This window comes from Leiobunum rupestre, chromosome 11 (genome assembly GCF_980474605.1).
Source record: "Leiobunum rupestre chromosome 11, qqLeiRupe1.1.hap1, whole genome shotgun sequence".
Classification (NCBI taxonomy): domain Eukaryota; kingdom Metazoa; phylum Arthropoda; class Arachnida; order Opiliones; family Sclerosomatidae; genus Leiobunum; species Leiobunum rupestre.
In genome coordinates, this window is record NC_143394.1 from 28,752,598 (window position 1) to 28,775,532 (window position 22,935).

Sequence of the window (22,935 nt, forward strand, 5' to 3'; positions counted from 1 at the left end):
TGTTTATTCATTATCCACAAATTTTCCGATTTATTTAAAAAACGTTGGTAAAAAGAATATAATTTTAACTTATTTAATTATGTTTTTTACGCAACCTAGCATTTATTTGAATAAAAGTGGTATTTATTTAAATAATTGTTTGTTTTATTTAAATAATAGGCTTATTCACTTTCGATTATTTAAACATTTTACAATTTTTATTCAACTATTGGTTATTTAAATAAATATTATTTAAATATCGCCGAGCTTATTTTATTCATGGATAAAAATTAATCGAATGCCGAACACTAAGTTGGGGTATCTTAAGGCAAAGGAAGTTTGAATTTCGCGGGTTTTCCCTATATTTTGGTTTTGGTCGTTAATGCTTTTGTGTTTTGCACGGTAGTGTAACTCTCCAAAGGGATATTCGCTCTGTAATAGTTGGAAAAACTCACTATTTTAGATGATATTAACGTTACACTGTAAGCGAGAGCCTACGAAAGTACAGGTAGCAACCGAGGAAGATGGTGACATCTATCGTAAGAGAAACGAGTCTGCTCCACCATGGTCGTGCTTTATACCTCTAGTAATTCAATTTGTACGCAAATTTTCCGAACGGAAAACTATTCATCTTGCGGGTCGTCTAAATTACGTAAAGACGGCAGACTCGACTTTGATCGTGGTTTAGAATTGCTGAAGCCGCGCGTCTTCGATTTCAAATTTACCAGTCGCTTTTTACCTCTCAATTCTAAACAAAAAAGAGACGCATTTTCTTGGAGAACAAGATGAAAGATAATATTTTGGCGATAGAGAGAGAGAAAGAGTGGGACCCACGATGCCTTCGTATGTTTTTAGGCGTGGATCCGTTGACTGCAGATAGCTGAACGAATGTATATTTTGATTTTTGTTCCATCCTCTCTACTTCGCTTATCTTCTTTTTGCTGTTTCTTTCGGTGGTTCTCGGGCGTCGATCGGGCTTCGCATTTTGCCGATCTTCCGGGAGATGTTTTTGCCGGCTGCGGGGATCTCCCGCGTTACATTTATTCCGTGTCTCGAAAGCCACCGTTCTTTTTTGTCTATTGGAATTCGGCTGTATATTTTCCCGATCATCCTTGTAAGTCCTCTCGAAACACTCTGCCGGGTGGAGAAATAGCCGAAATGATCACGGTCTAAACGCACTCGCCCCGCCCTGTACCACTCTGTTAAGAAATCGAACCACTTCGCCCACTCCCCAAATGCCCCTTTGCATCGAATACGTCGTCCATTGGTTTTGGAGAATGTATCTTTGGCATAGGCTGCGCGTGATATTACACGTACCTTTATGAGAATTTTTAAAAAGTTTTACATAACTACAATATAATTTTTAAATCGTGTTTTAGGAGATAAATGGACTGGGTTTATATTACTATCTTAAGGGGGACGAATACAGCAAAAGCCTCTTTTTCGTTCAAGCTGAACGTTTCTGTTTTAACAATTACATAATTTAATTATATTTTTCTTATTAAGCTGAACCTTCCTCTAGTGCTTAAAATAATTTTGATAATTCTATTATTAATAGTTAACGAGATATAAGGTCCTAACTAAAGGGTAGTTGGGGCGCTTGCCCAACTTGTTTAGCTCCGGGGGTCCAAATTAGAACGTAATAACTTAATTACTTATAAATTTTAAATTGTCAAAATTATTATAATCACTAAATATTAATAATAAATAAATAAATAAATATTAATTTTATATGTTAAAATACCAATTAAAATAATTCAGCTTGAAATAGCGCGAAAGTAGACAATGGCCATAGTAGTCTTCCCCCTTAAAATATGTTTTAAATTAATATCTGCTCAGAGCATTATCAATTTAGACCCTCATAAAGAAATATTAAAAAGGCGTTATAAATCGCACTTGATCCATAGTTGTCGATACGTTTATCGCTAAAAAAAGAATTTTTTATACTTTATTATCTGTAACACTTTTCACACTTCTAAACAAGAAACAACCTCTATTTTTTTAAAACGCGCCTCGGGTTGGAGAGTATTTCATTCACCCTAACAAGTCAATACAGCGTGATGTAGAAGGAGCTCTTACGCCATCTAGTGACAGACGCCAGTACAAAAACAAACAGATACTTCGTGGTTAAATTGGAAAATATTTAAAATACGAAATTAATCGTGGTTAAGAAATTTACCATGATTGACAGAATAAGACCTCGATTTCTGCGCGTTTAAAACCATTTTAATTCTATATAAATTAGAAATGATTGTAATTGTCTCCATATGCTACACGGAATGTAAATAATGTTTCAATTTATTTATGTTGTCGCCATTGAACCAGATATCAAGATTGAACCGGTCAGTAACGAATCTAAGTCGTCTTCAACATCTAATCAATCGAAACTAAGTTGGCCGCGCGGGAATCTCCGAGATATTCATCTTTAATTCAAGAGCCGATGATTCTATTTGGTTCGCCGCTATCTCTTCGATAACAAGTCGCGTATGTTCAAATATTAGATTTGTTCGGTTGTACACATCGTAATTTTGTATAGTACATGTACCTATATTCGTTTTCAAATGTTTATATAGCGCACGCGCGCGTGAAAGTGAGTTTTTGGTTGCTGTTAAAAAAGGTGTTATTTTTGCGCGTGTAAAAATAAATTAACGGCCAGTTCTGTTTTGAAATAAGAGGAAAAAGGTTTACCGGTTTTTATGTCGGAAAAGGTCGCGTCTTTTATTTCGCTGTTCACGACATTTTTTGGTCCGTCGAGCCGGATACATTCGTCAACTTGATTATGTTCCTCAACTAATCATCGAATCGGCTATCTTTCCGTGAGAGACAGTGAAAATTAGCGTGGATTCTCCGTTGGAAACCGTTTAAACCATCGATCATATCCCGATCGTAAACGAATCAACATAAGTCATCATGGATGTTCTGGTGAGAAGAAGAGCAGCTATCAAGGGACAGATCACCAGGATTGAAAATGCGGTGGGTCAAACAGCAACGAATCTATCTGACGTCGCCTTGAAGCTGTATGTAGACAAGGTGGAAAAACTATCGAAAGACTTGGATGAGGTTCACGATGTCGTAGTTGCAAATATCGATCCCGACGACGACGACTTCGCGGATCACGAAGATGAATACAACCCTCTAGTCGCTCGACTCGAAGATCTGACAATCCTACTCGTCACTGAATCAAATGAAAGAGCAGCAAACATTCCAGTGAGACAAGTCAGACCAGCTAGTGATGTACGTTTACCTAAGCTGGAACTTCCGTCATTCAGCGGTGGTTACGTCGATTGGCTTCCATTTCATGATCTCTTCACGGCCACCGTACACAGCAACGAATCGCTCACCGGAGCTCAGAAGTTTCAGTATTTGAAGTCATCATTACGAAACGAAGCAGCGCTCCTAGTTCAATCTATTCCGGTAACTGACGCTAATTATCTGGAAGCTTGGGATATCTTAAACAATCGGTTCAACAATACCCGGGAAATCATCGATGCACACGTAAAACGTCTCTTCAGTCAAACTAACGTCATCCAAGAATCTTCATCCGCTTTACGAACGCTCATCGATACCACCGCCGAATGCATAAGGGCGCTCAAGGTTCTCAAAGAACCAGTACAACATTGGGACTCCATACTACTTCATCTTGTAAAGGAAAAACTGGATTCAGAATCTCGCCGACAATGGGAACTTTCCCTGAGGGGGACCGAAAGACCAACTTTCGAGGATCTCGTTACATTTCTTGAACAACGGGCCAGAGCCTTAGCAGCAGCTCCGCCTACAACTACTGCAATCAAGTCGAAGCCTCCATTACATCAGAGACCGAGTACAAAGGCTCATCATGGTGCTCTGAGCGAGACGTGTCACTTTTGCAACGAAATACACTCTGTATACAAATGTACCAATTTTCTGAATGCATCTTCGGACGAGCGTTGGAACATGGTCAAGAGGAGTGCCATGTGTTTCAATTGCTTACGAACCGGTCATCAAAGCAATGACTGCAAATCTGGTCATTGTAGGAAATGCAACGCACGACATAACACACTTCTACATCAAGAGAAGGAATTAACGAAGACGAAGGCAACCTCCGGTGTAGTTTCATGCCCATCTCGTAAAATAATTGGATCAACCCAAGTTATCTTGGCAACCGCAATGGTCCAAGTCAAGGGACTTGACGAGCAACTTTATCCAGCCCGAGCGCTTCTGGACTCGGGTTCTCAAGCCAGTTTCATCACGGAACAATTCACGAGGAAACTAAGATTGAAGCGAACACGTTTCAACGTCTCAGTTGACGGAATTGGAGCAACCGGAATGAACACCTCTCAAGGCAGTGTCATGGTGAATATTCAGTCAAATATCATTAACACGTCGGAGGTCATCGTCGAGGCAATCGTCCTGAAAAAGGTCACGGATTATTTACCTAACAGTCCGTTCGATCCTGGAAATTGTCTACACTTGAAAGGCTTAACACTTGCTGATCCAACTTTTCATAGCCCTGGACAAGTGGATATTTTACTAGGTGCTGACGTGTATCTAGAGCTCTTACAAGATGGCATTTGCAAGGGGAAAGAAGGTCTTCCAGGTGCCTTTAATACTCTTTTCGGATGGGCAGTTTCCGGTCCATTGCTGATGGCCGGAAGAAGTTCAAAAATAAAGGTCCACCATTGTACATTGGAAGCAGATTTGAAACATCTTTGGGAGCTAGAAGACATCCAGCCTCGAAGAATACTATCTCCAACAGAAATTCAATGTGAAAAGAACTTTGAAGAATCACATACACGTGACTCTACAGGAAGATTCACTGTACGATTACCAAAGATAAACGATGCACCAAAACTTGGAGATTCTAAACAAATGGCAATCCGTCGATTCTCTCACTTAGAACGACGTCTACGTGTTAACCCGAATCTCTATGAGGAGTACCGCAAGTTCATGGGGGAATACATTGCCCTTGGACATATGGAACTCATTCCCTCGAATGAAATAAAAATCGAAACCAATCCATCTTACTACGTGCCTCATCATGCGGTATTCAAAGAAGACAGTACCACCACGAGAGTTCGTGTGGTGTTCGACGCCTCTGCCAAATCTACAACTGGAGTTTCCCTAAACGATCATCTGCTAGTGGGGCCAAAACTTCAAGATGATTTGGTCAACCTCCTTATTCGCTTTCGTCAACATCGCATTGTAATGAAAGCAGACCTTGCCAAAATGTTTCGTCAAATTAGAGTACATCCAGACGACTCCGATCTTCAAAGAATTGTTTGGCGAAACAACTCACACGAACCCTTGCTCGAATACCGTTTGCTAACGGTTACATATGGAACCGCATCAGCGCCATACCTAGCAACTAAAGTCTTGAAGCAACTCGGCCATGACGTGAAAGAGACACTTCCGTTGGCATCTTCGGCTTTACAAAATGACTTCTACATGGACGATCTAATGACAGGCGACGAAACGATTGAGAACGTTTTAAGACTTCAGTCAGAAATCATTCAAGCTACATCTCAAGCAGGATTTGAAATAAGGAAATGGGCGTCGAATGAAGCTGCATTATTGGATACACTACCAGCCAACATGAAGGATTTACAAAAGCCACTATGCATCGAGAACGACGAATCAGTCAAGACTCTCGGCCTATATTGGACTCCTTCGGCTGATAATTTCTCGTTTATGGTTACTTCTCCAGCGTCAAGAAGTTCAATCACTAAACGTACGATTCTTTCGGATACAGCAAGGATATTCGATCCTCTGGGACTGTTGGCACCAGTAACCGTTCGAGCGAAACTGATGTTACAGGAAATGTGGCAGCTAAAATTGAATTGGGATGAGCAACTTCCCCAACCACTTGAAGCTAAATGGAGGTCGTTTCGAACCGATTTACCAGAAATTGAAAACATTACGGTTCAACGGCACATTTCGCAAGCTAATGTTACAGACATTAGCCTGCATGGATTTTGTGACGCATCGGAGAAAGCGTACGCAGCTGCCGTATACCTGAAGACGGTGAATAACAACGGACAAATCAAAATACAACTGATCGCTGCGAAAACAAGAGTCGCTCCGCTCAAACAAATCACACTTCCGAGACTGGAATTATCTGGTGCATTACTTTTGGCTTCTCTGATTCAACATTCTACGTTTTGTCTTCAATTCGCGAAATGCGACAGAATTGAGGATTACTGGACCTTTATCGAAGGAAGAGAACGAAAAGGCGCTATCCCATTGGATTCGGGTCGTCCAAAGCAACAGTTTTAACGAAGAGATAGCTTGCCTTAAACAAAACAAGGAATTACCACGGAAAAGTAAAATCCTTTCGATGCGTCCGTACATCGATCAAGATGGGATTCTTAGAGTTGGTGGCAGACTTTGCCACTCCAACTTACCATACGAACAAAGGCATCCGGCATTGTTACCGAGACAGAGCAAATTAACAGAACTTCTAATACAACACGAGCACGAGAAACATTTTTACGGAGGTGCTCAACTACTAACTTCTGTCTTACAGAAACGTTATTGGATCGTCGGTCTTCGTGATGCCATACGTTTCCATATCAGAAGATGTGTTTCATGTGTACGACAGCAGGCAGTCACTGTAAAGCAACTTATGGGCGATTTACCACCAGCGAGAGTAAATCCTGCTCGGCCATTTTTGAAGTGTGGAGTCGACTACGCAGGACCATTTACCCTTAAACTAATGAAGGGACGAAGTCACTTCAGGTTTAAGGGATACATTGCCGTCTTCGCTTGCTTTACCACAAGATCAATTCATCTTGAACTTGTCAGTGACATGACCACCGAAGCATTTCTGGCAGCATTGAAACGCTTTGTTGCTCGACGAGGAAAATGCGCCGACATTTACAGCGACTGTGGAACCAACTTTACAGGAGCCGATCGAGAGATGAAAACATTCATCAAAGTCATAGTCTCTACAAACAACAACGATCAAGTATCACGATGGCTCGCAGACGAAGGAATTAATTGGCACTTCAACCCGCCTGCAGCGCCACATTTTGGAGGCCTCTGGGAAGCCGGGGTGAAGTCCGTCAAGTATCATCTGAAACGAGTTCTTGGCACCATGGTTCTAAACTTTGAAGAAATGCAAACGCTTCTTTGCCAAATCGAAGCTTGCTTAAATTCACGTCCTTTAACGGCGTTAAGCTCGGATCCAAACGACTTCAATGCGTTGACACCTGGACATTTCCTAATCGGAGATGCGCTCACCGCAATACCCGAACCCGACCTCACTTCTGAAAACGTCAACCGCCTGTCACGTTGGCAATTGGGCCAACAAGTACTGCAGCACTTTTGGAACCGTTGGCGAAATGAATTCCTCTCTCGCCTTCAACAACGTCCAAAGTGGACTACACCAAAACCGAATCTACGAGTCGGCGACTTGGTCTTGCTCAAAGATGAAGATTTACCTCCAACCAAGTGGAGAATGGCAAGAATCACTGAACTTCATCCAGAACAAGACAATCAAGTTCGCGTCGTAACTGTCAGAACCTCTGACAAATCACTGAAAAGACCCGTAGTTAAATTATGCCAGTTACCACTAGACTGATTTTAATTGTATTCAAACTGTTTACTAAGGGTTATTTATGTATGCAAATGTAACTTTTCGGACTTTTACTATCTCATTTGAAATTCGTTATTTCAAGGCGGGCGGAATGTTCGGTTGTACACATCGTAATTTTGTATAGTACATGTACCTATATTCGTTTTCAAATGATTATATAGCGCACGCGCGCGTGAAAGTGAGTTTTTGGTTGCTGTTAAAAAAGGTGTTATTTTTGCGCGTGTAAAAATAAATTAACGGCCAGTTCTGTTTTGAAATAAGAGGAAAAAGGTTTACCGGTTTTTATGTCGGAAAAGTTCGCGTCTTTTATTTCGCTGTTCACGACAAGATTGATTGAGAAACGTCGAGATTCCAGAGTTGCCCCACGCCGCGTTGTGTGGGTTTGCAGGGTTTTTCGATCTCTACACTTCAGCCAATCAAGCAATTTCATGACTGGGTTCTTAATTTGATTTATGTAGTCTCGATCAAATTCACCATAAATAACTAATTACCTTTCCTAGGAGAAGTTTACCGTGTCTGTTTGTCTGTCTGTGTGTGTGTGTCTGTCTGTCTGTGTGTGTGAGGGGGTGTGTCGGTGTGTATGTGTGTCTGTCTGCCTGGCTGCGGAAACGTGTTCGCAGTATCGGGGCGAAATGTAAAAACCGCGTTCGCAGTTTTGGAAATTGGGTAAAAGGTGTTTTTCAAAAACTGTTCCTTCTTCCATTGTATATAGTATGCGTGTACGTGCAACATGTGAGTTTGTATTGTGTGGTGACGTATGTTAGAGTGTTTGTATTGTGTGGTGACGTATGTTAGAGTGTTTGTATTGTGTGGTGATGTATGTTAGAGTGTTTGTAAACGTGGTTTATATGTGTTGTTTGAGTATATTATGGTGTAAGGTGATGTATGTTAGAGTTTTTGTAAACGTGGTTTGTATATGTGTTGTTTTAGTGTATTATGGTGTATGTTGGGTTCTTAAATTTATATTCTCCATCTGCTACTAGCTATTGACTTTTGGGACCGACCGAGCGCTACGCTAAATCCATATGGTATTGTTTTCACCAAATATTCACGGTTTTCAATTTGCGAAAGCTATTAGTTATTGACTTTTGGGATGGACCGAGCGCCAAGTGACACGTCAAGCATCTTAGCATCGAAATGTCAAGGTATCCGTCTTATTATTAATTTGCGAAAGCGGCGGGTGGGATTTGAACCCGGACCTTCCTGCTTGTGCGTCTAGTGTTCTACCATAGAACCACCGACCTAGCGGAAGCGTATGTCAATAGTTACACAAGTTTTCTTTTGGTTCTTTTTTAAAAATAATGAGATTTCGAGTTCTATTAAATTATTGCGTAGAAGAAATTAAAATTTTGGGTCATGTCTATTGGCTACAAACAACTCCGGCGATCGGGATTTGAATCCGGACCCCCTTCTGGGCCGGCGAGTGTTCTACCACAGAACCACCGACATTTAGAAAACAACTTGGGCGAGAGTATTAACGTCAATTTATTCTAAAATATTTATAATATTTATAAATTAAATTAAAATTAATCAATTATTTTATTATAATAAATGGTCGTGGCCAGTAATCGAACCCGGGACAAATTTTAAAAGACGGATTGTTTACCGCTGAGCCACTGCCTTACGTTTCGCTATATTAAAAATAAAAATAACAAACACCGGGAAAATCGTACGAGCAGATGGTCAATTAACGAAGTTCAATCAATTTAAACATTTATTTAACGTCCTCATGAACTGCTGGCTTCAATAATGGCTCACTTTCGTTTAAAGTTCGGGTTTTACACTCTTAAGCTTGACGGTAAATATATCGGCTTAATAAGAGGAAGCACAATGTAAATATACAAAATTTAAAATTTTTAAAATGAATTTTAATAATAAATATATTTAAAAACAACATTTTCCATCATTTTTTTTTTTCAATATGGAAGTTAAATAAATAAAATTGCCGTTTTGGCAACTGTTTCTTAATAAATAACGGTGCTGATCATAACCGGTGACGAATGTCGCGTCTAGCCAAGGTTGCTTTTGAACTCTCGCTACATCCCTCCTCCGCTCCTTTTTCAAAGATTGGAATTATCGTCGCAATCGGCGTAGATCCGACGACAGTAATCTTTGGATCTACCGAAGAAGCCAACGCGAAAAGCCGGCTGAAGCAAATAGTCCATCGAGTTCATCAAGGAGCTGTTTCGAAAGAAAGAACGCCAATTAGTACCGTAGAAAACGGCTTAATCCGGCATCACCCGGAGAGGAGAAGTGGGGAAATATTTACCTAATTTGCAAGGTGTGACGTAGTGGGGCTTCGGTGCCCCCCAGACACGCTTCCAAAGTGGCGCATTTCAGGTCCTCGACCGACACGAAACCCGCTGGCGTTTGCACTTGGGCGTCAGGGATGGACCTCTTGGCGAAAGGGTAGAAAGCGCCCTTGCCAGGCTTGTCGCCGATGTCGTTTCCGCTTTTGAACGAGACATACTTGTTCTTGTAGATTCCGCTGTCCACGCCTCCTTCGTAGGACACTCTGTGCAAACGGGCAACGTTGCGCTCGAAGTTCTCATTTCGGCCTCTTCCGCGGCCTCGTCGCTGACCGCTGGCCAATTGGGCCACCTCCGAAACGACCATCATCAAGATCACGCCGAAACTAAAGGATTTCATTCCGAACATGGCGACTGCTTAAATCTGACTGGAACGGTGAATAATTATCAAATTATTTCTAGCGGGATTTGATTCGTTCTTGACTAAGATCGACTGAGTTGTGATTCCCTTCGAAGAGACGCATTCCCTTTTATAGGCCGCTGCTCGATGGGGTGACGTCGCCCACCCCAATAGTAAGATAACGCCCAAAATGACGACTCTCTTCCGAAAAAGGACCTAAAAAGGGGGAGAGGCCACTTTCGGGCTGCGGCAAATACCCGAGAACTGCCTCGCGTCGGATCCAACTCGTCTCGTTCCTATCGAGCCCCTTATCATCTTAATCGCTTTTGATCTGTTTTACACGATTGACTCTAGGCCACTTGTGGACGGTGTTCTCCGAGCGTTTTACGTTTTCAATCTAATATGAGTTTATTTACCGTTGTCAAAGGGAGCAATTTATTTAATTTAGTTTTATTAGTTTGCCCACCCGGGTCAGCTGATGGTGGGCGGCATCCACTCTTTAACTTAGGGTGGCAATTTATTTATAAAAAGATAATAAATCACGTAGCCTCATTAGCTTTTGTATTAGTTTGCCTACCTGTGTCTACTAAGGGTGTATATATTTGTCCACTCTAATACACTGATGTGGAACTAATATTACGGCCTGGGCCGACTTGTTCAAAGATTGGAATTATCGTCGCAATCGGCGTAGATCCGACGACAGATATCTTTGGATCTACCGAAGAAGCCAACGCGAAAAGCCGGCTGAAGAAAATAGTCCATCGAGTTCATCAAGGAGCTGTTTCGAAAGAAAGAACGCCAATTAGTACCGTAGAAACCGGCTTAATCCGGCATCACTCGGAAGGGAGGAGTGGGGAAATATTTACCTAATTTGCAAGGCGTGACGTAATGGGGCTTCGGTGCCCCCCAGACACGTTTCCAAAGTGGCGCTGCTCGATTGGGGTGACGTCGCCCACCCCAATAGTAAGATAACGCCCAAAATGACGACTCTCTTCCGAAAAAGGACCTAAAAAGGGGGAGGGGTCATTTTCGGGCTGCGGCAAATACCCGAGAACTGCCTCGCGTCGGATCCAACTCGTCTCGTTCCTATCGAGCCCCTTATCATCTTAATCGCGTTTGATCTGTTTTACACGATTGACTCTAGGCCACTTGTGAACGGTGTTCTCGGAGCGTTTTACGTTTTCAATCTAACATGAGTTTATTTACCGTTGTCAAAGGGAGCAATTTATTTAATTTAGTTTCTTTTCAATTGACCGTTATTTCATCATAAATAATAACATTAAAATAGATATTAAATATTTAATTTACCTTTTCGATAATTTATCTACGCATACGTTTCGAGGCTAAGCCCAAAATTATCTAGTCGAGCGTTTACTTTCTTAAATTACCTTAAATTAGAAAAAAAAAACTTGAAAAATAGTTTTGGGCATCTCCATGATTGTTTGGCAATTCAGCCTGTGATAGATAAATTGCATCGTCCACTTGATTTGTCAGAACAGGAACAGCTCCGGGTCCTTAAACCTGGCGATTAATTTCGATTAAATCGAATAGCCCTTTGGCACATTTATCGTTTTCAATTCGACCAGTGAAGATTTCAAAATTGATCGAAATATTAAATACTTCGAGTTGTAGAGTCTATTAAGAATATAAATCAAACCACTATTGTGCAATAAAAACTTTTATTAACAAACCGCTACGCCAAGACTAGCGCCGTCGCCAGGCAACATTTACAAGAAGTCTAATCAAAGGTCAAACAATGTTATAGGGTCTTTTACACCTAGAGTTATCTTAATTTTTGGTTTCCTTGACACCATGATAGGATGTCATTTTCTTACTATATGGAGTTTAATTTTCGGGGTTTTAGGGTAGCAATTCCTTTTTCCCGCAATTGAAATGACGTCATTTCTTTTGATTACCAAGACGCCGCGTTGTAATTTGGAGGGATGTGGTCATGATTTATTACACGTATATCATTACAGTTTCATTAGTAACTCGGAAACACTCCTTCTGCTTAGAGTTGGCAAGTTCTCTCCCCACCGGTTTAAGGGGTTTTCTCCGATTTCTTCGGTTTCCCCTTCCATAATAACTTATTGAGGTTAACGGCAATAGTTAGTGTAGGGAGCTGTTGGCTCACGTGGCATGCAGGGCTTGCCACCACCCTCCTACGCATTGTAACCCGGCCACCTGAATTAATGGCTTTAAAAGTCGCTTGATGACTTAGGAATAAGGTGGTGCCTTGGGTATTAGCCTAGCTGATTATTATTATTATTATTATTACGTTATTCAAATCTAATGCACCATTTCACTCCACACTATCGCTGGGTGCGGTTCCTGACTGGGTACATGTATGACAAAAAGTTCGTGAAATCTCTCGATAATTTCATTTCCGATATGCTTCCTCGACTGCCTGTCAAGGTTAAGGACAGCGGTCAAGTTTCCAAAGGCGTTGATTTTCACTAGCTTAAGATATTTGGTAACCGGTCAGTTACAGCAACGACCATTGCTCAACAAACTCGCCGAGATCATGCGCTATCAAGGGCGCTAAAGAAGACACGATCGATATGGTTGGGCCGATATCAATCCTGATCAAGACTGGTGACCAAACCTCGAGAGACGTTCCGAGTTGACTTTAGTAGCTGATTGTATACTCATCATTCCTCAATCCTTGAGAGAGCACATGCAAGACGAATTACATTCAAGTCATCCGGGTATGAGCCGAATGAAAAACTTAGCTCGTGGCTTTATTTGGACCAGGCTATTGAAGATTGCGTCCGAAGTTGCAGTACCTGTCTTGAAGTCAAATCCACCACGAGAAGCCTTGCATCCATGGGATTGGCCAGACAAACCGCGTATTTCGTGGGACCTAGCATCCTGGATGCTCATTCTGAGTGGCCTGAGATTTTTCGGATGATAGACTACGACTTACGAGAACACCATTTGGGCTGTGGCGTAGTGAGGTTATTTGGCGCCAAACTCCTAAATTTGCGCCCCCCCCCACCTACGCTGGCCCCCAATTTCCGCCAAACAATTCCTTGTTTATAAACGAAACCTAATCATTATCAATAACAAAATAAATATTAATATATTAAAATTTAATTGATATATTAAAAATTTTCCAGTTTCCAATATCTGCTTTAATACTTTAGGCGCCTTTTTGGCGCCCCCCTGACCGTTGGCGCCCGGGGCGTATGCCCCTTTCCCCCCCCCCCTCACTACGCCTCTGTTTGGGCAATTCGATCCATTTTCTCCCGACTTCGGTTACATGAACGCTTGGTGAGGGACAAAGGAACGCAGTTCACGTCCGACGAGTTCAAGACCTTTGTTAAGTCCTTCGGTAATTTGCACACTGTCTCAACACTTAATAATTCAGCTACGAACTGGGCAGCTGAAAAATTTGTTTGCACATTCAAGAAGATGCTTAAAGGGATGGACATTCGCAGGAGGAATCACTCATATGATTTCTTGGTTCTAATCGCTGCATACAACGACTGGAGCTACTCAGGTGGAGTTACTTTCTGGTCGAAGGTTCCGTACTCGTTTCGACCTGTTACATCCTTCAACCTACAACCTTTGGGTTACTGACCCACGCCACTACCATTGGACTAATGAGGCCGCGAGTAAATAGGCGTCGGACATCCAATTTTATGAATGACTCGATCAGGCTAGCTTAACTAACCCGTTTAAAATCAACTACACTGTTAAAAATAAAGGTCTTATTTTAGACCTCTAAAGTGCTTAAAACATTTTCCAATATTTAAGACCATTCAGGGTTTTATCATAGAACATATTTAAACCTTCTGCTCCCCAAATTCAGTCCTTTTGTGGAGTGTTTATGTACTTATTATCCGTTTCACTTCATAAACAGTAAGAAGTTAATCCTTTTAAACTTTATTTTCAGTCCTTTATAGGCCCTTATTTAATACTTTTTTTTATTATTATTCAATACGACTCAAAATATTAACCATTAACATGGCCAGATTAAGCTGTTTTTCGCTAGGGGGAAATAGTCGTAAAGGATCATTTAATACTCAGTTTTTGATATACACCTAGCAAAAATTCTTTAGTGCCGATATTTGGGTACTAATACTTTGAAGCCATAATCAATATCCCCTATATTTAAATCTGTTATCAAATTTTTAAAGACTTAACCTTAGTTAAATATTCCTGGTGATTGGAATTTCTTCGCATTATGTTATTTTAAAGAAAATATTAAAAAATAAATAATGTAGTATTCAAATATTAGTCTCGAAATTGGTCCATATCATTTTTTTCTTCGTTTAAAGGAATTAAATGGGTATTCAAAAGGACTAAATGTTAGAACATGACATTTTTATACCTTTACCACCAGGACTGGAAAAGGTTTATTCTTAGGGCTAGTTCCTTTTCAATACCCCAAAAGGTATTGTATTGAACATGAAAGACTAAAATGGGTCTAAAATAATTTATAAGACCGTTTTCAGTAACTAAATGGTTTGAAATAAATTAAAAGTCCAATTTTGGTCGTTTTATAAACCTTTATTTTTAACAGTGTATTAAAACAGGTCGTTGATAGCCTGTAGTAATGACAAAGAGATATATATCCCTTACCAAAATGGGGGTCTTACTTTAGTCGCCCATTAGTCTCAATGTAGGATCAAGGATTTTTAAGTATTATGTAAGCATAAAAAACTGAGACGAGAATTGTGGGTCCTAAATAAAATCTATTTTAGTCTCAATAAAAGAGTTTTATTATTATATATTTAAATTAAACTCATTTTAGTCTCAGTTAGGAAGACTCATATTTGGGGACTTGAAAGAGACTTATTTGTGATTTATTATGGGTTAGAATTTTAGTTAAAAATAAGAGTCATTTAAGACTTCACTTTAGTCTCATATTTGAAGACTAAACTTACTTGAAACCCTCACATACTTAAAATTAAAATGTTTAGTATAAAATAACAGTTTAAACATTTTAAGTCTATTTACTAAATAATATACTTGAAATTCTTCAAATAGGATATTTCATTTCAAGTAAAATTAATTCTAAGTATGAGTGTGTAAAACCGTGGAACTGGGTCAAAAATAGCCTAGCATCGAGCGCCATCCTTGAAGTCTCGAGATTTAAAATTTGCAATCCAACATGGTAGCTGAACAAAGTAGTCATTTTTGATTCAGTTTATGTGTTAATTCTTGCATACTTATTTAAAACTTGATTTTACAAGATTTTTGCACCGTAATTAAGACTCTCATTTTCTCAGAATAAGTATGAATTAAATCGGATTTGAGGCTGTATTTGGAACTGTGGCAGCTTTAAATAAAACTTTTTTAAGTTTAAAAGTGACAGTCACGATTTTGGTAAGGGTTTATATTTTTAATTGCGCAGAAATATATATATATATATATATATATATATATATATATATAACTCATTGATAATGATAGTTTTTAACACTTGTATATGCACTCATTAGAGGTGTGCAAATACCATTTTTTGGGGATCGAATCGAGTATCAAATATTTTTTTTTCAAAGCACGGCAAATACCAAATAATTTGGTCGAATATTTTTAGGGCAAAAATTTAGACCAGTTAACTGATCAAATACCAAATAGTATTTCGAATATCAAATTATTCGAAGTATTTGGTTTTCAAATAGCCAAATAGTTTGCATATTTGTCAAAAAAAGTAATTGAAATCACTGTTCGCTTTACTTGAAAATAGTTAAATATTAAACCAAATACAGTATAGAGTAGTATCAGTGCTACTTCACACAACGTCACCCATGCTCTTTCCTGTAGAGAAAAAAAACGCCCCTAAAATGGCGGCCATAGCCAAAGCTACGAGGTGATACTACTCGTAAATCAGTGGTATAATGACGGGCTGTCCTAAAAGATGGTCATTTAAATTTTTAATTTTACTTAGCCTTCTCTAAGGCTCTTAATAAAAAACACTGAAGGGGGTCCATTGTCTCAGGCTGCAGGCGGGCCCATAATTTTATATTACGCCACTGTGGTAAACTCTAACTTACCATTCAAATTAATTCTAATTGTTGTACAAAATGTCTTTATTTTCAACCTTCCTTCGAACGATTTTTTCGATTTGATCAAAATGAGTTAATCGTAACCTACAAAAATATAGTGCATATCAACTTGTCAATTATCATACATACTTTAATTGGGTACCATGGCAAAATAATAATAATAATTAACTAGGTTAATACCCTAGGTACCACTCCAGGACCGAGTCTTCTAGCAACTTTTAACCTTTAGTAACTACTAACTACAATTAAAATCAAAGGACATGCTACATACTTCATAGTTTGCAAACACTTAATTGAAATTTCAAGTTTTTAAATATATGTAAAACGCGAGGGAGCAGATCATTTGTTACAAATTAAAAAATTGCATTTATATTAATTTTAAATCAATAATTAATAATTTAGTTAACTCAAAAATTCTAAACGGGAAATATTCATAAAGTTACTTACTTCAACTTTCCTCCCGGTTTTTAGTTTGGTTTTGGACTTGGTTTACGTTTTAGAATCAATTTTAGTTTTACTTTGCTATTCTAGAAAATTCCATAACAAAAGAGAACACGCGAGTAATATGGCCAATAGGCGCTAGAATAAACAGCATCTGCCTTTCGCTAAGAAGTTTTAATACAAACGGTATGGATAATGGACGTGCAAGCTACTCTTTATATGGTCCTTGGCGCTGCGGCCTAAAGAGAGGTGCCAGAAATAAGGACTAGTTCGGAAATTTCACTAGGCTCTCCTGGGATGGCCTTGAACTTCAACAAATTAGAAAAAGACCCGCGGTTATTCGACCAGTTTGCAAACTATTTGAAAATACCAAATACTTTTTCCCTATCTTTTCGAATATTCGACTATTTGATCCAAAAATTCGATTATTCGTGAACTTTTCCAAGCGCTATTCGATTCGACGAATCGAATATTCGATTAGGTATTCGATCGAATTATTTGGTCTGACCAAATATTTTGCACACTCCTAGCACTCATACATTTTAAATCATACTGTTTGGTCATTGATTTATCCCGTGGAAGACGTGCCGTTGTTCCAGATATTACCATAGTGACTAGCGGTAGGACCTAAAATACTACATTAAGATAAAACTATGATGTCAATTCCCGAAAGTTTTTATAAAAAATCTTAAACTCGACGAATTAACATTCTGACAATTCATTTTAGAAATGTTTTATTGGAATGACGTACAATAAATGGATGATGTTTGTTTCATTTAGCTAAATAGGTAATGACTTTAAATCTGGTCACCTTTCAAATTTAAACCATTAAAGAGTTTATAAAAATTATTTAAAATTTGCGTCTAAAGGCGGGGGAAGCAAAAATACGGTATCGATAACGATCCCCTCGGGTACCAGGTGGCACCCCGTTGTATTCTAGCCTTCTGCCCGGACAGAGGATTTAGGTGCTTTCCTCTTTACTCGTGGGATCTTTTATGAATTCCTTTAAAAATAATAAAAACCACAAAACCAAAAACAATCGTTTACAGCACCCAGCTGTAACCAGGGGGAGGGTTAGCTTCGGACTAAAGGAATCATGGTAAGTACCTCTAAGGCTCGCAATCGTAAGAGAAACGAGTGTCGCCAAACTCTTAGTAAGTTGGCAGAATCCTCAGCAAAGGGTAACTCCTCTCAGGGCCTCTGTTAAGCGATGACTTGGAAGAGGACACTCTGACAGAGGACCTCAAAGTCTTCCGCCTATCGGACCCCGAAGAGGTCCATAAATTGGATCAACCAGATGGAACAATAGTGGAAGATACTGGTGGAACTATTCAAACCAGTGGGAGAGGTGTGGTTTCCACACTCACCACTGGAGAATGCAGTAACAACGGGCAACCTCCAAACTAGGCTCGTTCCTATGAGCATTAAGGTGGAACACATAAATCTTCACCACTGTAAGGCAGCCTCCACGGTATTCTGTTGAAGGCTTGCTAAGGAGGAAATTGACGTTGCTCTTATTCCGGAACCCTGGATTGCTAATGGAAAAATCCTTGGTCTTAACAGTGCAGGTAATGTCTATTACGACTATAATTCCGCTTCGCCCAGAGCTTGTGTATTGGTACGCAAGGGCATTCGTGCACTTTCGCTTTCAATCTATCGCTCTAGGGACACCGCCATGGTTAAAAACATATCTACTTCTACTGACGGGAAATTCACGCTGGTATCCGCTTACTTCCTTTATGATGACGCTCTGCCCCACCATCACAGGAGGTGACCAAATTGGTTAACCACTGTGAACGGTCGGGAAAGAAACTCATAATTGGTTGTGATGTGAACGCGCATCATGACATTTGGGGCAGCAGTGACTGCAATGATCGTGGTGGTAAACTACTGGAATTCGTGGTTAATACCAAACTTCATATTCTCAATATGAACAATGAACTGACTTTTTTGCTCGTAACAGAAGTGAGGTCATTGATCTTACGTTGTGTACAGAAAATTTCGCAGCTCTAATTCTGATTGGCATGTGTCAAGTGAACTGCCATTATCAGATCACAGACACATTTGCTACACTATCAAGATGAAACTGGTTCAGGTTATTACCGAACTTGGTAGTCCCAGGTGAAAAAATTTGGCCTGGTTATAGGGCAGATTTAAATCTCCACTTGAAGGATGATAAGCCTAGGCTGTCATCGGTGCTGGATTTCGATTTGGCTGTTGATCGCGTGTTACATGCCATTATTAACTCCTACCCCCGCAAGTGTTTGGTGAAGTCTACTAACTAGCCAAGGTTAATTCCTTGGTGGAGTCATGAGATTGGTAGAATTCACAAAGAAACTAGCTAAAAGGTCGGGCGACTGGGTTGCTTACAAGCATACCCTCACTGCCTATCATAAGGCCATCCTGCGAGGAAAAGAGGGACTAGTTGAGGAATTTCTGTGAGAATAGCTTTGATATTACCAGCACGGCCAAGTTAATGAAAATTATGGCCCATGATAAGACTAAACATCTTGATACTATTAAGCTGAAAGATGGTCGTTATTCTACATCAGGTAAAGAGATTGTAACTCATATATTAGATGCTCACTTCCCTGACTCAAGAGTCACGAGCAGCGCTGCCTGTGATCCTCTTCCCACTAGGATTGCACGTACCAAAAGGGAACAAAGTCTGGTGGCAAGTAATATTTTCACGCATTCCAGGATAATTTGGGCTCTAAAATCTGTAAAGCCCTATACGTCTTCAGGTCCGGATGGGATTACTCCCATTCCTTTGCAGGAGGGCATTGACCTTTTCTGCCCCATGCTGTGTAATATCTACAGGGCTTGTATTGCCCTTGGTTATGTATCAAGCACTTGGAAACTTTCTAGGGTGATCTTGATTTTGTTACTTTGGAGAACAAGACCTGAGGTAATCATGTCATGAGGACTAAGCTCCAAAGGGACTTACTGGCTGATCATCAGACCATTGCTATATTACGCTGCTGTGGTTTGTTTGGCCTAGATTTCGTATTAAGACTGTGCATAGTGATCTGCGCACCTTACAAAGGACGGCTTGTGTCCCGTGTTATGAACTTCCCTTTTGAAGAAGGTCCGTTGTTAGGAACGTCCCTTGTCAGGGACGACCCTATTTAGGAACGTCACCTGTAAAAGACGTCCGTTGTCACGAACGTTACCTTTAAGGGACGTCCCTTGTTAGGAAGTCCCTTGTCAGGAACGCCCCTAAATAAGAACGTCCCTTGTCAGGAACGTTACTTGTAAGGAGCGTTACTTGTAATTAGCGTCAACTGTAAAGGACGTCTCTTGTTAGGAACTTCCCTTGCTAGGAGCATACCTTGTTAGGAACTTCCCTTGATAGGAGCATCCCTTGTTAGGAACGTCCCTTCTTAGTAACGTCACTTCTCAGGAACGTCACTTCTCAGGAACGTCCCTTGTAAAGAACGTCGCTTGTTAGGAACTTCCCTTGTTAGGAACTTCCCTTGTTAGGAACGTCCCTTGTTAGTAACGTCCCTTGCTAGTAATGTCACTTCTCAGGAACGCTACTTGTCAGGAACGCTACTTGTCAGGAACGCTACTTGTCAGGAACGTCACTTGTTAGGAACGCCCCTTGTCAGGAACGTCCTTAATTAGGAAAGTCATTTCTCAGGAACGCTACTTGTCAGGAACGTCCCTTGTTAGGAACATTCCTTATTAGTAACGTCATTTGTCAGGAACGTCCCTTGTTAGGAACATTCCTTATTAGTAACGTCATTTGTCAGGAACGCTACTTGTCAGGAACGTCCCTTGTTAGGAACATTCCTTATTAGTAACGTCATTTGTCAGGAACGCTACTTGTCAGGAACGTCCCTTGTTAGGAACATTCCTTATTAGTAACGTCATTTGTCAGGAACGCTGCTTGTCACGAACGTCCCTTGTTAGGAACATTCCTTATTAGTAACGTCATTTGTCAGGAACGCTGCTTGTCACGAACGTCCCTTGTTAGGAACATTCCTTATTAGTAACGTCATTTCTCAGGAACGCTACTTCTCAGGAACGCTACTTGTCAGGAACGTCCCTTGTTAGGAACATTCCTTATTAGTAACGTCATTTGTCAGGAACGCTACTTGTACGGAACGTTAATCGTCAAGATAGTGCTAGGTTAAAAAATATATAATTTTATATACCATTTAAAATATTACGTTATAAAAGGGTTTGCAATTTCATTGTAGAAATATTATATAATACTTATGAAATAATCAAAAGTCAAGTATATAATGATCAATTTAAATTAGAATTGATATATTTTCATTTTAGTCAAGAAATTAAAGTTAATATTATTATGTTTATAAGTTTTGAACTAAATGCAAACCGTAGTTCAATTATCGACAAAACGTCATTATAATCTATTATACAATAATGGTTTCGTAATTGTTTTACGTAAATCATTTATTTTATTAGTATTACATAATAGAAATGGAATAATACCTTAAAACAAGACCCAAATGTAACTTTAAGTCAATTACCTTATTATAAATACTTCTCTGAAACTAACATTTAATTTATTAAATTAATCGTGTGTTAAGAAATTTGGCGTGATTGACTGAATAAGAGCGTTTAAAACCACTTCAATTCTATATAAATTAGAAAAGAGTGTAATTGTCTACTTATGCGAGGCGAACTGTTAATCATGTTTCATTTCATCACTTTTGCAAATGTTGGCGGTATTGAACCAGGTGTCAAGATTGAACCGGTCAGTACCAAATCTGAGTCGTCTTCAACATCTAATCAAAGGAAGCTAAGTTAGTCGCGCGGGAATTTACGATATATTTATCTTTAATTCATGAGCCGATGATTCTACTTGGTTCGCCGCTATCTCTTCGATAACGAGACGCGCATGTTCAAATATTAGATTGATTGAGAAACGTCGAGATTAAAGGGTTGCCCCACGCCGCGTTGTGTGGGTTTGCAGGGTTTTTCGATCTCTACACTTCAGCCAAACAAGCAATTTCATGACCATGTTTTTTATTTAATTTATGTATTATCGATCAACTTCACCATTATCAAATTACGTTAGTTGAATAACTATTTTATTTCGATAATATTTTTTGAATCGTTTCGATGTTAAACCTTGTTTTTCAGCTCCAAAACTTCTTTGGTTTTTAACCGAAGGTTAATCAATTTAAACTTTTATTCGCTCAATGATGGTCAACTTTCGTTTACAGCTCGAGTTTTACGCTCTTAACCTTGACCGTAAGAATGTCGGCAAAATAAGAGAAAACACAATGTAAATAAAGATGATATAAATAAAATAAAATAAACAAAATGTTATATTTTAAAATTGAATTTTAATAATAAATATATTTAAGAAATTGCAAGTTAGAAATTTTGCTATTCTCATAAAAACAACATTTTTCCATCATTTTGTTTTCAATATGGAAGTTAAATAAATAAAATTGCCGTTTTGGCAACGGTTTCTTAATAAATAGTGGTGCTGATCACAACCAGTGACGACTGTCGCGTCTAGCCAAGGTCGCAAAAGATCACAGACTCGCTTTTGAACTCTGGCTACATCCCTCCTTCGCTCCTTTTTCAAAGATTGGAATTATCGTCGCAATCGGCGTAGATCCGATGACAGTTATCTTTGGATCTACCGAAGAAGCCAACGCGAAAAGCCGGCTGGAGCAAATGGTCCATCGAGTTCATCAAGGAGCTGTTTCGAAAGAAAGAACGCCAATTAGTACCGTAGAAAACGGCTTAATCCGGCATCACTCGGAAGGGAGGAGTGGGGAAATATTTACCTAATTTGCAAGGCGTGACGTAATGGGGCTTCGGTGCCCCCCAGACACGCTTCCAAAGTGGCGCATTTCAGGTCCACAACCGAGACGAACCCCGCTGGCATTTGTACTTGGCCGTCAGGGATGGACCTCTTGGCGAAAGGGTAGAAAGCGCCCTTGCCAGGCTTGTCGCCGATGTCGTTTCCGCTTTTGAACGAGACATACTTGTTCTTGTAGATTCCGCTGTCCACGCCTCCTTCGTAGGACACTCTGTGCAAACGGGCAACGTTGCGCTCGAAGTTCTCATTTCTGCCTCTTCCGCGGCCTCGTCGCTGACCGCTGGCCAATTGGGCCACCTCCGAAACGACCATCATCAAGATGACGCCGAAACTAAAGGATTTCATTCCGAACATGGCGCCTGCTTAAATCTGACTGGAACGGTGAATAATTATCAAATTATTTCTAGCGGGATTTGATTCGTTCTTGACTAAGATCGACTGAGTTGTGATACCCTTCGAAGAGACGT

General features: G+C 39.9%; 1 protein-coding gene across 2 annotated transcripts; it reads right to left on the reverse strand.

Moving 5' to 3' along the window:
- Positions 1–9,542: 9,542 nt before the first annotated feature.
- Positions 9,543–22,854, reverse strand: LOC149922156 (uncharacterized). Of its 2 annotated transcripts, none has more exons than XM_090163327.1 (2): positions 22,434–22,854; positions 9,543–9,733 (listed from the first exon to the last, which is right to left on the reverse strand). In XM_090163327.1, the coding sequence occupies exons 1-2, from the start codon at positions 22,820–22,822 to the stop codon at positions 9,613–9,615; spliced, it is 510 nt and encodes a 169-aa protein (XP_090019453.1). In that variant the 5' UTR covers positions 22,823–22,854; the 3' UTR covers positions 9,543–9,612. The 2 variants fall into 2 exon arrangements, with proteins under 2 accessions (XP_090019453.1, XP_090019452.1); XM_090163326.1 differs by lacking the exon at positions 22,434–22,854 and adding an exon at positions 9,822–10,267.
- Between the last annotated feature and the right edge of the window lie 81 nt (positions 22,855–22,935).